Source organism: Ctenopharyngodon idella, chromosome 1, assembly GCF_019924925.1.
Source record: "Ctenopharyngodon idella isolate HZGC_01 chromosome 1, HZGC01, whole genome shotgun sequence".
Taxonomy (NCBI): domain Eukaryota; kingdom Metazoa; phylum Chordata; class Actinopteri; order Cypriniformes; family Xenocyprididae; genus Ctenopharyngodon; species Ctenopharyngodon idella.
In genome coordinates, this window is record NC_067220.1 from 25894307 (window position 1) to 25911370 (window position 17064).

General features: G+C 39.3%; 1 protein-coding gene across 5 annotated transcripts; it reads left to right on the forward strand.

Annotated features, from left to right (window-relative positions):
* The first annotated feature begins 4220 nt into the window (after positions 1 to 4220).
* gk (glycerol kinase) lies at positions 4221 to 16777 on the forward strand. Of its 5 annotated transcripts, none has more exons than XM_051896520.1 (21): positions 4221 to 4433; positions 6279 to 6352; positions 6632 to 6738; positions 6827 to 6904; positions 7037 to 7116; positions 8607 to 8744; positions 9009 to 9118; positions 9780 to 9846; positions 10217 to 10234; positions 10890 to 10925; positions 11142 to 11209; positions 11392 to 11434; positions 11532 to 11612; positions 12165 to 12243; positions 12339 to 12435; positions 12705 to 12789; positions 13150 to 13270; positions 13425 to 13568; positions 13837 to 13923; positions 14483 to 14569; positions 15195 to 16777. In XM_051896520.1, exons 1-21 carry the CDS (start codon positions 4341 to 4343, stop codon positions 15206 to 15208), a joined length of 1707 nt encoding a protein of 568 aa, XP_051752480.1. In that variant the 5' UTR covers positions 4221 to 4340; the 3' UTR covers positions 15209 to 16777. The 5 variants fall into 5 exon arrangements, with proteins under 5 accessions (XP_051752480.1, XP_051752487.1, XP_051752505.1 ...); XM_051896527.1 differs by having other exon boundaries at positions 15198 to 16777; XM_051896545.1 differs by lacking the exon at positions 14483 to 14569.
* The last annotated feature ends 287 nt before the right edge of the window (positions 16778 to 17064 follow it).

Here is a 17064-nt window from a genome sequence, read left to right on the forward strand (position 1 = left end):
TAGGCAGTTGATATGTAGCTTGCTTTCCAGGTCTGCCCATGCACCAAAGGCCGGACGGTTGTCGCACAGAGCTCCCCAACCCATCATGGAGGCATCCGTAAAGACGACCTTCCTCTTGTCCACCGCCCCGATTGCCACGCCCTGCTGGAACCAGCAGGGGTCCGTCCAGGGAGCCAGGGTTGTGACACACGTCTGGTTCACCCTGAGCGAGCAACGACCATATTGCCAGGCTAGGGGCGGGACCCGTGGTTTCAGCCAGAACTTCAGAGGGCGCATGCGAAGTAAGCCAGAGCCAGAGACCGCCCGAACGGGAGGACCGTGTATTGATATGCCATCCCTTCGAAGGCGAATCTCGAGAACTGCCTGTGATGGGGGGCTATCTGGATGTGAAAATAAGCATCTTTCAGATCCAGGGTAAAGAACCAGTCTCCCGGGTGTATTTGTGGGAAGATCTGCTTCAAAGTGATCATTCTGAATGAGCGCTTTATTAGGGCCCTGTTCAGCTGTCTGAGATCGAGGATGGGCCGGAGGCCGCCATCCTTTTTGGGGACGAGGAAGTACCTGCTGTAGAACCCCGACTCGCTCAGTGCTGGAGGGACCACTTCTATGGCCCCTTTCGCCAGCATGGCGTTTACTTCGGAACGCAGGACATGCGCATCCTTGCTTTCCACAGAGGTCTGTACCACACCGTTGAAAAACGGGGCCCTTTGAGCGAATTGGAGTACATAACCTCGTTTTATTATGTTCAAAACCCAAGCTGACACTCCGGGGATGGCCTGCCAGGCCTCGGCCCGTGTTAGCGAGGGGAGAATTAGTTCTGGCACTAAGCTGTGAGGGACTGTGGTGCATGTGTAGGGTGGAAGAGGAAATATGCTCTCTTTTTGAGTATGTTTGTTTTTTGTTTTTGTCGCTATAACAGCTGTGCACTGCCAGGGCATTTGAACAGGCTCTGTGCAGGCAACAAACATTTTTTCTTGAGCACCCGGAACTGAACGGGGTAACAGAAAAACTGGGCGAGGCGTTTTGGAGGGTGGTTCGGCCGCGGCGGGACTTAGCCTCCTCCTCTTCCTTTCTTGGACAGCAGGGTCCAACACTATCTTGGGCCGGGGTCCCTGTCGCGCCGGAGGAGGGTGGTGCTTAGCAGAGCTCGAGCGTTGTCTGTGATCAGATCATGGCGCGGGCTTAGCGGCTGGCGGCTTGTCTTTGGGCGGCTGCTGCTGAGCTGGCGCAGACTTAGGGCGGCTCGAAGCAGAGGAGCTGGAGCGTTTAGGCAAAAAGTGTCGCATGGCCTGGGACGACTTTTGTGCCGCTGTGAAGCGCTCAGCGAAACCATCGACGGCGGGACCGAAGAGGCCAGTGGGGGAGATTGGCGAGTCAAGGAAAACGGCCTTATCCGCGTCCTTGATCTCCGTCAGGTTGAGCCATAAGTGGCGCTCCAGCACCACCAGGCTGGCCATCGAACGCCCAATAGCCTGAGCCGTGGTCTTTGTGGCGCGCAAAGCCGAGGTGGTACGGCAGGGCTTGGATGGGTGGGCGGCCTTTGTCTTCCATCCAATGGCGGCGGGCGGACACAGGTGTGCGGCCACAGCTTCGTCCAAGGGAGGCAGCTTGTCATATCCTTTCTGCCCGGCGCCGTCCACAGAGGTGAGAGCGTGAGAGGCAGAAGGATGCAGGCGGGCAGAGTAGGGAGCACGCCATGACTTTGTGAGCTCGTCATGCACCTCAGGAAAGAAGGGCGCTGACCGCTGAGGAGGCGCTTGATGACGTCCAGGCAGGAACCACTCGTCTAAGCGGCTGCGTGTGGGTTCCTCAGGCACAGACCACTCCAAGCCAAGCTGCTCAACTGCCTTTGACAGCACCCGGGTGAGCTCTGAATCGATTGACGCTCTGGTGTCAATCGGCTCCAAAGACGGCAAGGGGGCGGGGTCAGGAAGCAAGCCCGACCACTCCTCGGCATCCAAAGCCGCCAGGGACATGCTGTCGTCTTGCGGCTCGTCATCAGATCCCCCGAACGAGACCAAGTCGCTCGCAATGGCAGAGAGGTGTTGGTCTGGGCGGGAGAAACAGACGGGGGAAACCTCTCCTTGTGGAGAGAGTGAGGCACGCAGGACCTGAGCCTACGTGAGCTCACTCTCATCCGAGCGCTGGGATCCTCTGCCCAACTTTTTTTCCTCACAGGTTCCTGGGAGGAAGAAAACGGGAGGGCGCGAGGGGCAGAGTCGCGTTCTAAAAAGAACGCTATCCGCGAGCGCAAGGAGGCAAGACTCATGCTCTAGCAATGAGAGCAGGTCGATCCAGTGAGCGCGGCTTCTGCGTGGGACTGGCCCAGACATCGCACGCACTAACTGTGCCCGTCATCAGCGTGCAGAGGGGCTCTGCACATGCCACAATCGTGGCGCGACATTTGAAGCAACGTTGCAGAAATTTGCTCTTTAGAAAAAAGCTCTTTTATATGTAAAGGATACGATGCACGAGCAGTTCACACTGCGTGATTGTATAAAGGCTTCAGAATCAGAGAAAAAGGAGTTTTCCCCATAGCGTCTTGTCTTATTAATAAACTATATTGATTAATAAGACGAACGACGCAGTACTCGTGTAGTATCGCAAGGGAACTGAGGGTTTACCAAGCTCAGCGGCTCTGGCTGAGCTGTGATATAAACTAAACGCTATTGGTTATTTTAAAAAAGGGGAAGAGAAGTTCGATATATCCCGCCCTGTCTTCCTGTATTAGTGGAAATTATGTCAACACATTGAATATAATGCTGCATTCCAGACAAGGTTAGACCTGGGAATATCCCAAATTAAATGTCCCACTTAAGACCTCACTGAGTTCCAGTCATCACACGTCACGTTCACATGGCAATGACATGATGTAGCCATTCACAACGAGAGCAAATCGTGTTTTTGTGTTAATTATGGCAAAAACAGAATACAAATAACAAAATCACTTTGAAAACGGCAGATGAAAAGCAAAAACAAAGGTATCATTACATAAACGAAGTGTCAATAAATGATGCTTTTTGCTGAGGTCAGGGTTGATCGATGTACCTTGAGTTCACACGCCAAATGTCCGACTTTGAGTGGCGTTCCAGACATTATTTCCTAGAAGGAGGTGGAGAAAATCCAAATTCCGATCTGTCTGGAATGCAGCATAATGCTGCGCAATTCAAGGCACTTCAGTGGGCCTTTAAAATTTAGTCCTAACCCCATCCCTAACCACACCACATCACTACCCCTAAACCCCTACCCTTAACACTGATGTGGAAGCACCTAACCCTGGTTGTAAACCTAAACTTCACATAAACTGTAAACGTGTCCCTCAAATCTGATTGATTGATTGGAATGTTGTTCCAGGATCAACAAAGATGTTGATCCAGGAACATGTTGTAACTACTTGGTGAAATTACGTTCATCGTTGCGATACACAATGTGGAGAGCAATAATTTTAGATCAGATTCTAATCGCATACACAAAAAATCGGATTTGAACTGACAGTGTGAATGTAGCCAAAAACATAGCCTTTGGCTTTAGTCAAAGTCCCTTTAAGACAAGTCATTTCACTCGGCGGCCATCTTTGAAACGCCTCTCGGGCATCCAAGTGCAGCTCCTATCTCTTTGAATGGGGAAACATCAAATTCTCTATGCCAAGCTTTCGATTAAATTTCATATTTGAAATCACCAATGAATTCTGACAACAACTGTCCCATAATTTTTTTTTCTAAACGCTCGAATCATGACAAAAACGGCATTTTTCAGGCTGGATCAAGCTAATGCGCATGCGCAGTCCTAAATGCGCGTCTCTTGTGCCTCATGTCGGAGGCGCGCGTCTGACTGTTTATATAGAAACCGGAGCTTCTAACGGCCGCTGCAGTGACGTGATGACTTTACCAATCGGCGATTGGCTCTTATTTAGAAGGCGGGACTTATTCCCCATATTGCGCGTTGCACTTTCTCCCATTCATAATAATACGAGTGACGCGTCTTCTGTTATTCTATAGTCTTTGCTTTAGTGCAGTAAAAGAAGGCACTCTTTGTATTCATTATTTATATGATAATACATATATTACATAATTTATTGCATCTGTACAATTTGTCATTTTATTACATTTCACTATAATAAAAAGTTTAAACTCCAAAGTTTAGATTTCAACGTGTGATAGATAGATAGACTGATGTTCATTAGAAAAACTCTCCTCCCATACGGGAGTGTGTTACGTCATCATCATGGCGTCAGTGCCGCACAGAAGTCTGAGCGGGATCGGGGGCGGAGCGCAGATCAGTGAGGCGAGTGTCCAGTGTTATATTTCTGGCTTCTGTGGTCATTCACGCTCACAAATTCAATGAACAGTATAATGGCTGCATCGTCGAACAGAATCATGCTTGGCCCCCTCGTAGCTGCTATCGACCAAGGCACGAGTTCCACGCGTTTTCTGGTAAGTCGCATCTTGAGGACATTGTGGTGGAGTTTACTGAAGTGGCTCGCATACATCCAGAGAATGGAGAGTCCTCCGTGCCCTTGCCAACATGTGCTGCCGGCAGATAAAGATACCGAAGCCGGCTCAGCAGGAGTTCTGAATCAGCCGTCATGCAAATTACCCAAATGGATTGTATTTAACGTTAGGTTCTGGTTCTGCTTAGTCTTCCGTATGATGACAATTGGACATTAGCTGAATCTTTCTAGTTAGCTTTCTTTTTACTCGATGCTTGTGTCTGAAAATATTTATTTGAGTGCAACCGACGAGATATTTTGACACTAGGCGAGTGAAGACGTTCTGCCCAGATGCTGTTCATTTCTGGCTCTCTGTGAAATTTAACTTGCTAAACTTGTTTTACCCAGTTACACAATGTTTGGATTTGAGCAGCATTACCAAGTTCAGATGTTTTGCTTAAAACTAAGTTTCAATTCCCACTCTAATATGACAGCTGTAATCATGATGTTTTTTGAACATGCCACCTTTTTAAATGACACAAGTCAATCACACGTTGGCCAGTTTCTCCATACAGCATATAGGATATGCGTGTTGTGTGGTGGGGTCCAGGTAGCAGCGAGTGCTTGGGGGCCGTGGAAATATTTAGAGAAAAACAATTTAAATAAATAAATGTCAAAAAAGAAAGTTTATAATAAGTTAAAAAAAATAGACAAATAAATAAAAAGTAGATTAAAATAAGTAAATGAGTGAATGAATAAATACATCACAGTACAGTACTAGGCTATAATGAGTAGGAAAAAAATAAAAGGCTAATTCAGGATAATTAGGACATTTTTCCTAATCATCTGAATGGCAAAATGTGTCCCAATTTAAATGAATGCACCCTAATAATGTAACTTAACATTTTCAAAATAATATTTTTTTTTTTTTTCACAGTACAAATTTGATCTTTATACAAGAAACTATATAGATGCCTTTTAAATTTTAGGATGGGGGTCCCTTGCATGGGGAAGATCATATTTGGGGGTCCATGGCATCTAAAAGATTAAAGACCCCTTCCATCCCTTATTTGAATCTGTCTTGTGATCTGTTAGAAAATGTTACTGTTGCCTACTGTGGGCCTAATATGTTACGTAGGCCTACATTAGATCTGACAAGGTCATGACACTAATAGTGTACAAAGCAATTTGATGTCTTTTCTTTGTGCCTTGTGCTTTTGTTTTGTCCATTAGGAAGACAAAGATGAATATAAGAATGTGTGGTCATGTTAAAATAGGGTGTGCTTGTAACTCCACAGCCTAACAAACATTACTCATATTGTTAAAATGTTGTGGCGGGAATTGTTACTCAACAGAAAAGCTCAGAATGAAATAAAACTGTGATTAATGCCTTTTGTAATAGCTGGAATTTCCGGTTTTCAACATCACTGACAAATGACTGCAATACCACACTGAAATGTAGCAGGTACAAGTCAGATTAGGTCAGGGAAATGCTATTCTAGCATTCTTTCTCCAAAACATTGAGGTTTTATACCTGTGATTTCTGTCTTTCTCTAAATTAAAGTTGATGCAGTTTGGAAGAAAATTCTTAGTCAGGTCATCTGCACAATATATGCACACATAACTGACTCATAACTGACTCTAAATAAAAGAATAAGTTAGTAAGAAGTTAATTTTCTACGTTAAAATAGGTTAACCTTTGAGTGCCATTTTGGACCATTTAATCTGACATTTCTGAATGAGCAAGATGTTTCATGATAAGTGGTTTTGATTCGTGTGTTTTTTCTTGTTATGGAATGTTGCTGAAGCACTACAGACTTGCCATATTTCTCTCTTCTTTTAATTGTAGGTTTTCAATGCAAAAACAGCAGAGCTTCTCAGCCACCATCAGGTTGAGATTAAACAGAGCTTTCCTAAAGAGGGGTGAGTATTGTGTCCTTTCTGTCATGAGATGACGCATGCTGGTTCAATGTGGCAATGCATTATGCAACATAGTAATAGTACAACTTGTGATTCGAATCACAAGTTCACTGTTTGTTCATACTGTTATTCTAGATGAGCTGAATAGGATTTCTTCCATTCACTGGGGTGGCAATGATGTCATCTGCCAGCTGTGTTCAGTGTGCTGTATTTAAGATTTATGCAAGTTTCATGTGGCAGATTTGACTGAGAACATTAAAGTGATTTATTGTGTGTTCTCAGCTGGGTGGAGGAGGATCCAAAAGAGATTCTTCAGTCTGTATATGAGTGTATGGACAGGACCTGTGAGAAACTGACCCAGCTCAACATTGATATCTCGAACATAAAAGGTACCAGAACAATCTGCTATTTCTCCATGCACCTGCTATTACATTCTCATGGTTATTTAAATTTCTTCACTTATTTTAATCTGTGTAGCCATTGGGGTGACAAATCAGAGGGAAACCACCCTTGTTTGGGACAAGGAAACAGGGGAACCACTTTACAATGCTATAGGTAAGTAACATTGCCTTACTTTTATATATAAATAGCACTTTTATCAGAGATTGTATCTATTGCTTTACAGTTCAGAATCTATTAAAAAAATAAAAGAACCCAATAATTCCTCATTTATCTGGATGTGTTTAGTTTGGCTTGATCTGCGGACCCAGTCCACAGTAGAAAGACTCATCAACAAAACTCCTGGCAGGAATAAAAACCACCTCAAGGTGAGAGTGCCAGTGTTTCAGTAAACAAGACTGAAATTATCTTGAACTACATCTACAATCCATTATTATATAAAATCATTTTCAATAGGGGTATAACGGTACACAAAAGGGACGGTTCAATACTTACCTCAGTTTTCAAGTCACCGGGGGAGAAAACTACTAAACAAAAAATTGCTTTTTTATTAAACAGTGGTTTACTGAACAAATTGTGTCTCTGTCTTTAAAAGAATTCAATTATAATTAACTCTGCTAATGCTGTAAACTATATTAGGAGCCATTACTTGCACATTACTAAAGGTTAACAGAGCCCAAACTATTAGCCTTAATTCAGTTGCTTTTTTTTTTTTTTTTTTTAGAAATAATAATCAACACTCAAATAACAAATTTTATGCAAACATGTAAACTGCACATAAGGCAGTTTTTGCATTAACTTCTAAATCTAATTATAAAATTATGTTTTTACTCCAACTTGTTGTTGAAATATAATCATTTACATAGTGGCTGTCATTTTCATGACAGATTTATTTAAACATGCATTAAATAATTAAGACATCACTAACAGGTTAAGTAAAATATAATGAATATATAGGCTAATATAGTGCATATATTTAGCAAAAAAGTTCATTTCTCTAGGTAACTGACAAGCTGTGGACACTGAATGATTTGCCTGAGGTAAAAGTAATGCTTTGTGACATTGTTTACAAGCTGTTTTATTGATGTCTTTCCACCACCATGCATCAACATAAATTTCAAGCTTTTCACCACGCATCATAACCACTACTTAAAATTATATTTTTTTGTTAGTAACAGTTTCATATTAAATCTAACTTGATTTTTAATACAACTGCGTAAAAGTCTATGCTATTGTTAAGTCAAAAGCTATTGCTAAAAGCTAAGTCACACTGTTGACAATTTAAAAAGAAAAGGGACTAGTATTTCAGCATGGCCCATGCTGATTATTTTATTTATTTTTTCAAATGGATTTATGTCAAAGCTTCGAGGAAAAACTGTGTAATAGTAGTTAATAATACTAAAGTCCCTTTCAAGGAAAGTCTGTTCACTCAGCTGCCATGTTTGCAACGCTTCCAGGCAGCTATTTCGGGCATCTGAGACCAAGTCCTGTCTGTTTGAATGGGGGAATCCTGAAATATCAAAAACTGCTTGATGAACTCACAAATAACATTTCAAATCAGCAACAAAATCTGACATAAATGTCCCATTAATGCTGTTTTTTATGCTCAGTTAGTATTGGAAAAAGCATACTTTTCAGGCTAGTCTCGGGTTTCTATGGGAATTGGCTCTTTTAACGGCAGTTGCAGTGATGCATTGACTTTACGAATTGGCCATTGGCTCTTTTATTTTGAACACGGGATGTATTCCTCCATATTGCGCGTTGCAGTTTCTTCCATTCATAAGTAAGAAAAGTGCAATGTTTTTGTATATCTGTAGTCTTTAATAATACTTGTTATTTCTTATCTTGCCTCATAAAGCACAAGACTGGCCTCCCCATCAGCACGTACTTCAGCGCAGTGAAGTTACGCTGGTTGATGGATAATGTGGAAAAGGTCCATGAAGCTGTGCTCTCCCACAGGGCAATGTTTGGAACGGTTGACTCCTGGCTTATCTGGGTAAGAGCAGTGGCAGTGTGGTATCTCTTATGCGATCTATAATTGTTGTGTATATGAGTTTGGGGTTAAAGGGTAAAAGGGCTTTGTGGTAGTCCAATGTCGTCAGGCTTCTAAATAATAATTCTCACGCTTACTGATACTGCAAAATAAATTCAAGCACTTATTCATGGATTAATTCCATTGGCTCTGATTAGTATGAAGTGATCATGATGTAAATATTTAAACTTGTGTAAATAATAGGTGATAATAACCCCTTACTTTCAGTGCTTGACAGGGGGGAAGAAGGGAGGTGTTCACTGCACAGATGTGACCAATGCCAGCCGGACCATGCTCTTCAATATTCACACGCTGGACTGGGATCCAGAGCTCTGCACGTAATTACATATATGCATACATACAGTTTTTTATTTTTTATTTTTTATTTTTTTTTATATAAATCTTTCTGGAGTAAAACTAACTTGCATATGCAGTTGTCAAAGAGAATGTAACTTAAAGGGATAATCCACAAAAGAATTAAAATTCTCTTACCATTATCTCTTACACAAAGAAGATTTTTAGAAAAATAATCTATCTCTGTGAGTCCAAATAATACAAGTGTATGGAAACTCACTCTAGAAGTGATGTTCTCTGTGGTTCTGGCGTGAGCTTCAGAACACATTTAAATCATGCTTTACAGCGTGCTGACGAAGTGCTTTACGATGCTCTCATGAACCTGCATATGACAGTTTGTCGAAAGCTAGGTTTATGGTTAAAAAGAATTCAGTGAAGACATGAGGGTAAGTAAATGATTAATTTTAATTTTTGCGTGGAGTATCCCATTAAGGCTGGAATACACTACATGACTTTTAAAATCTGAACATGTTAATGGTTACAGAGAAATACTGGCCACCATACAGTAAACAACTGGGTATCACTGAGTTTTCTGCAAAATCTGGAAAAAAAAAAAAAAAAAAACTGCAGACTGGCTCTGTCTTCCAGCCTTCACCGATTCCAGCCTTTCTTAAGATATATTTATAACATATTTTTCTTAAATAGATATTTTGATATACCAATGGAAATTCTGCCAAAAGTGAGAAGTTCTTCAGAGATTTATGGTTTGATGGTAAGTGTTTGACCACCTAAAGAGAGAATTGATTTCTGTACTTATGTTACATAATGAGTTGTTAGGATTGTGTTGTGAGAAATTGTCACACTACTTTAAAATGTGTCCTACTCAGGGTCCAATATAAATATTTCTTTGCATGCTGTGCAAGAGAGAAATGATCTTTGCTCCAGAGCAGTGCCTGTCAAACAGTAACTTTTTCCATTTGTATTTAAATTGTACATACACAAAATCCACAAGCCCAAAAAATGCTTTCCATCCAAATTTGAACTTTGCTGTGGAGCAGTCATTTCACCCTTTGAAAATTTTAGTATGTCCCTCTTTATCATGATTATATTTTGTCCTGTGATCTCTTTGGGCTGACTGATAGAAAATCAGCTCTAATCTGGTGAGTATTCTCTAGTTGTCCACACACTGTCATGTCTGAGACAACTTTGCTGTGTCATGTTGTCATCACAGAATTTGGTGCATTTCCAATATGGCGCAAACATGTTTTTCTTATTTTGGTTATAAATGCATTTTATAGTTGGGTCTTATTGGAAATGGACTGGATGTTTTTAATTGTTTTTCCACTGTGTTTTGGCTTGATGCCAGGTGCACTGCCTATCCTTTCCGACAGCTCTTGAAGTTTATGCCAGTTTAGGAGCTTTTTCATTTAGTGTTCTGGTTGTGGTCCTCTTCTTTGTTGGCTGCTGCTTCTTTTTTTCTTTTTCTCTATGGATGAGGACTCACCATCTTGAGTTGCAGTAATGAAAATGAAGCTGCTCAATTACTTCGTTTTCAACACATACTTGTAGAGTCACTGTTTCCTCTGTGGGGTATGTCTAGAGAAGATACTTAGAACACACAGCAGCAGATGATTTTGACATGCCAAAGATCCTCATATCCACTAGAAAGTAGACTATTCATTTTAATCTGACTCAAGTGTTTTGCCATTAAGCAGGGGTGGTGTAATGCATGTTAATTATTAAATTTATTTGTATATTATTAAATTGTTCCCCTAATGTTTTACTTTTCAATATATATTTTTTTTTTTCTTACAGAAATCGGGCCCTTTAACTGGTGTCCCCATATCAGGGGTAAGATTATTCGATTTTTATTCGAACAATTACTGTTTCTTCCTCTTATTCAGCCAGTATCTCTTAACTTTTGATTGTGTGCATTATATACGTTGTCATGATTATTTTTTCAAGTTGGATAATTAAGTTGATCATAATGCATATAAAATATGATGTCTTCAGATCCTCAAGGATAACAGAAATTCACAATACTTTCTGTCATGCATCTATTTACAGTGTCTTGGTGACCAGTCTGCTGCACTGGTTGGACAGATGTGCTTCAAAGACGGACAAGCCAAAAATACGTATGATTTAATTTTGTTAATCTGCCTTTTATGTTTCATATGCAGCAGTATCACTGAGCAGATTCTGTTGCTCTCCACACAGCCTAATGTGTCAACATGCAAAAATGTTTGAGACTGAATTAAGATGCTCAAATATGTAAGCTTTTATGTTTTGTTTTTTTATTTGTATTTTTTATTTACAGTTATGGGACTGGTTGTTTCCTTCTTAAGAATGTAGGAACAAAGGTATTCAATTTACATATAGCTTTTAAAACACATTGTTTGTGTTTTTTTTTTTTTTTTTTGTTGTTTTTTTTAATCTGCCATTGTTTTTTTTCTGAAGCCTGTAATGTCGGACCATGGACTTCTGACAACGGTTGCGTATAAACTAGGGCGTGACAAGCCAGCCTGCTATGCACTAGAGGTAATGTTGTTAAATGTTGGCATTGTTTTTACATAATATAATTGTCATTACATATTATGTTCCTGGCAGACTTTTTCTTACCAAGCAATAGTCATGTATTGTTTACAGTTATTGTTTAACTGAGCTAGGCGATGATATCACTGTTTTCTGCAGAACTGTTTTATAGATGAAATTAACTAATTTAATAATTGATGATCTTTACAACAGAACTGAATCAACACTGAACTGACTTCAGCTGAACAATGACACTATTTTCTTTTAGAGCTGCTGTACAGCTGAAATAAACTCTATTTGCATCATTGAATCATTTTTCCTGTTGTTACTGTAAAGCTGCTTTCATACAGTCTGTGTTGTATTTAAAGCACTATATAAATAAAGGTGACTTGACCAGTGCATCCCTATTGTTTACATGACAGTTGTTAGAACTGGCAAATTTTTTTATTCCACTTCTAAAAACATTAAAAAAATCTATTTATTTCTCACAATTACTGTGTGATTTAAAGTGATATAGCCAATCCTTTAACCTTATTCATCTGCAATGCTCTTTTCTAGGGTTCTGTTGCCATTGCAGGAGCAGTTGTGCGTTGGCTAAAGGATAACCTTGGAATTATCCAGACCTCTACAGAACTCGGTGTGTTATTATAAAAATTATATTTCTACACAATACAAAAGCATTTAACCCAGTTTTGGAATATTTCAGTATAAACCCTTCACTTTTCACCTTAGAAAAGTTAGCTGCTGATGTTGGAACATCATATGGCTGTTATTTTGTCCCTGCGTTCTCTGGATTATATGCGCCATACTGGGAACCAAGTGCCAGAGGGTGAGTAACTGATCCATCCATTTAAAAGATCGTTTTCAGCTCTTCTCTGTAAGTGACATAAAAACACTAAAGCCTGAGTATAATGAGTATTGCATTAGAGTAAGGCACTAGATTTTTATAAAAAGAGAAATCCTATTGCAAATGTTATCATGTGAGAATGCTTGTGATATTAATGCATTTTTTTTTCTTCCTTTAAGTCCAGTTGCAGTGCTATGTGTTATTACATGTGAAAAGTATAACATTGAACCTCTGCCTCTTGCATACAACAGAATCATCTGTGGTCTAACACAGTTCACCAATAGGAGTCATTTGGCTTTTGCAGCACTCGAAGCTGTCTGCTTCCAGACACGAGAGGTATGTTCCATGATTTGGCATGGGTCTGCGTGATTGTATGTCTTAATTAAAATAATAACGTTTGTCCAAAGCGTTTCTGTGGTCTCTAAAAACTAATAAAATAATTTCAACTCACGTCTACATTTGATGTTCATTTGATTTGTAAATGGATGTGTAATAAGCAGGATAATGTAGTCAGCCACAGACTTCATGTCCTGATCACCCTGTTGTGGTTTATTTTGCAGGGTCTATTTTACTGTACATTATCCCTTACTTATTTTTACAGTCTTAAGGATAGAGGTGTGTTTCTAAATTTGAGTAGTGTATGTTGTGAATAATAAGTTGTTGTGGGTTGTTAAAGGATGCTAAAATTTGTTTCAGATTCTGGATGCAATGAACCAGGACAGTGGTATTCATCTGTCTCAGCTCCAGGTTGATGGAGGCATGACGTCCAATCGGTTACTGATGCAGCTACAGGCTGACATACTGTGTATCCCTGTTGGTAAGATGCACATTTTCATACAAAGTGTCTGAAAAAGTGCATCACTTTTTGAAAGGATTAAATATTATTGCTTTACTTGTGCGTCTGTGCATAAGGATGTACATAAACACTTGGAAATGGGCAGTTATAGAATGTAAATTATATTTATTTACAGTAAAGCCATCCATGCCTGAAACCACAGCTCTGGGTGCTGCCATGGCAGCAGGAGCAGCTGAGGGGGTCAGTGTATGGAGCCTGAACCCAGAAGATCTCACAGAGGTCACTTCAGAAAAATTTGAACCTCAGATCAACCCAGAGGGTAAAGGAATCTAAAATCCAACACACTGCAGCTCATAACTATAATGTGAATTGTATGTACAATATATAGTTTTTGCATAAAATTCGTTGTTTATTTAGTTTGTAACATGGTTCAATGTAATACTGACAAACTTTTTGGAACCTTCCAGGCTATAACGTTGTGTTGTAATGTGTGTAATAGTTACCCGTTGATTAGCATTCTTGTTGTAGATGAAACTGGCATTTTTTTTATTTATTTATTTTTTTTTTTTATATATATATACATGCAGAGAGTGAACTGCGATATGCCCGCTGGAAGAAAGCTGTACAGAGGGCTATGAACTGGGAAACCACTGAGCCAGTCAATAATGGAAATGGTATGTGTGGGTTTTTCTTCTTTTTTTTTTTTTTTCTTCGTTTGCAATTTGATCAATCAAATAATCAAAGAAACACCTTCTGCAAATGCAAATAATTCAGTAATTGCATGTTCAGTAAATACATGCATGGCAATGCTTTGAAAATCTGGAAAATGATCTGATCTCTTTTGCACATTGTTTCAATGGGGCCCACAACCAGGCCCACAACAGTAGTCAAAGATTGATGTAGGGTTTGTAGTAATCAATAACCAGAGATATTGACCCAAAATGTCCAAAGTCAGGGAGAATGGATGTTCAGAATTTTGCAAGAACACAAAGGGGTTTTTTTTTTTTTTTTTTTAGCAGGGGTACAAAGTCTTCCTTCTGGAGATCTACTTTTCTGGAAAGTTATTGATTACCTGGTTCAGGTAGAACTAAACTCTGCAGTAAAGCAAATCTCCAGGAGAAGGAACTAGTTTTTCAGTTTCACAAAATCAGTAGTTACTTAATTGTCCCACTTGTTTTCTCTTTCTTTTCACTGTCTTGCGTGACATGGACCTGTGTTCTGGACAACCAACAGAGGAGACTAGTATCTTCAGTAGTGTACCCTTGGGCTTTTACATTCTGGGTAGCATGTTTATGTTAATTGGAGCAAAGTACATTGCAGGTCAGTGTGAGAGCGAGCGAGTGAGTGTGTGGGAGTGACTGCAAGATGGTGAAAGAGATAGATGCATGTTTTTGTATGTGTGTCCTGCTGCTTAAAGTCCATTGGCCTGAGAGAAAGTGTTGAACATAAGCATACTCACATGGTAACGTTTCAGGATAACCACCACACAATAGTTCTTTTTGTATGATGCAAGCTGATGTCTTGTAGTACGAATGAATGGCATAGACTAGCATTTCAATTCCTGTGGGTCTATAAAGAGGAAATTATAGAACAGGTCCTGTGTGATGAGATATATTCATGGCAGCCAGAAAATAAACATTCCACAGTTCTCATTTTTTGGTTAATTGGAGAGTGCTATGTTACTGATGGCAGTAAATTTGTAGCTTGGTTTGGTGAATTTGGTGAGGGGGGGGAAAAGGTACCTGTTCTAGAAATCTCCCTGTCTGTGCCAAATGTGTTTTTACTGTCACTATCACTTCTATTCATTGTTGGTTTCACTTCTTCGCAGTCTTTGATCATCCCTTCTCATCTAGTGTCTCGCTATCTTCAACATTTCCAAGCATGCTAATTTTCTGTATAACATAGTTTCTGCTGTTCTAACTTCTAAATTTTTCTCTCACTAAAGCAGGGCAGAAGTAGAATTGAACCCTTCTGCATTTCAGAAGATAGGAGACAAAGTCAGAAGAACAAAAGAGGGTCCATGGCTTACCCCTTGAAACTCAAGATGTGCTATGACTTTGGCAGACTTCACCCCGTCAAAGACATTCCAACTGAAACAGAGGTTGTTAATGTTTCCTGCAGACATAGTGCCTCCAAATTATATATGAAGACCTTTTTGGCTATGTAGCAGGAAGTTTTATTGACCATATTTGATATGATGACATCAACATTTCATGTCATGTGGCTGCACCTGCGGAGCATTACTGTAGTATCCTCACACTGTTCACTAGAAGGAACTTTGACACTGAAGTTGCAGTGGCTTAGTGTTTCTAGTATTGGAATTTTCATTGAAAGATCAATTAGCACAACTGAGAGCTGCTTACTTTGTCAATATTTTTTTTATGGCACTGACAGTCACAGACGTGTGTCTGTGCATGGTAGTGACATTTAGTTTGAAAGAGCAAGATATAATATCAATTTAGTTACTTGTGAAACCTATTCAGGAGACCGTTTTAGTGCACTTTATAATGTATTTTGCTGTTTTGTGTATAACAGCAAGGGAACCGTGCTATCATGTACATAATGTGACATCTTTCCTCTTTTACAAATTCATTTGCATTTGTCTGTTGGAAAAGTTTGTCATTTTGTTGACAAAAAAATACTGTGCATAGAAATCTAAGTCAAGTTAACTGGTCCAAAACACTGTGGCCCTGCTAGATATAAGTTGCACTACTGCATAGTTTCAGTTTTTGAAGTCTTTACCCCTATGAGAGAGACCATTAAGAAGGATGTCACTTGAGTAGTAAGTCAATATCTAAAGAATTACTGGCAAGGTGTGTGTAATTATATTTAAACAAACATACTGTTATTAATTGTTGACCATTGTTTTGTCTTATTTTTGGTCATGTCACTGAAATTGTGCATGTTAATTACATACTGTACAGCTCAATGAAGCTATGATGAAGGATGTTAACATAGATCAAAATAATTTTACAGTTAGAATTTCCTTTCAGTTCCAGCAACTGATTCATTTTTAAATATCTAATTTGATAGTTGGCACTTGATTTTCTCTCATACTTATCGTCATTAGTCTTATTGGATTTCATTGTACAGATATTGACACATTTTTTTTAGAGGAAAAAATTAATTTGTATGTTGTTGTTGTTGTTTTGCCAAACTTCTAATAATACAATTGCCAATTTAATAGTCTTGTTTGATGCATTAGTTTGCGTTTTAAAGAATAAATCAGTTTTTTGAGAAGCATTTTTATAATGTACTCTGAAAGGTACTTCCTTTTTTTCCATTTGATTTGTATCCATGAATACTTGAAATAAAAAAACAAAAACAAAATACAGACACCAAAAAACAAAAAAATTCAAAAATGTTTTACAAAAAGTAGCCAGTATTAAACTTTAGTAATTTGTTTTCTTCAGTGTATGTGGCTTTGATTGTTAAACATTTGCAAAAAGTAACATCTCTGGGTTACAGATGTTGGTGCATGCAATATTATTTCTTTGATTAAAAGTGATATTCATTCATTAGCACATACTGCATCTTCTTGTATTTCAGTTCTTTCTACACAGTTCTTTCTGCTCAAGTAAACTTAGTCAAATAAAATTAAAATCTGCAAACTGTAGAAAGTTATGGGCCTATGTGAAAGTGAACTTGCTCCCCTGTCACTTCAAAAGACACTGAAATGATGAAATCAAGACATATCCAAATTAAATTGTAAGTTAACCTTTTGGCTAAAAGATTTAGGATAAGAAACAAACTCCTTTACCCCTGCAAAATCTATTAACCCATGTTTTTTGCCCCCTCGGTCATGTAAATAATGA

Coding starts and splice junctions, on each gene's coding strand:
- gk (XM_051896520.1), top strand. CDS start 4,341: ATGAACAGTATAATGGCTGCATCGTCGAACAGAATCATGCTTGGCCCC. Junction 4,434..6,278: donor CGAGTTCCACGCGTTTTCTG/GTAAGTCGCATC, acceptor TTTTAATTGTAG/GTTTTCAATGCAAAAACAGC. Junction 12,790..13,149: donor TCTGCTTCCAGACACGAGAG/GTATGTTCCATG, acceptor AATTTGTTTCAG/ATTCTGGATGCAATGAACCA.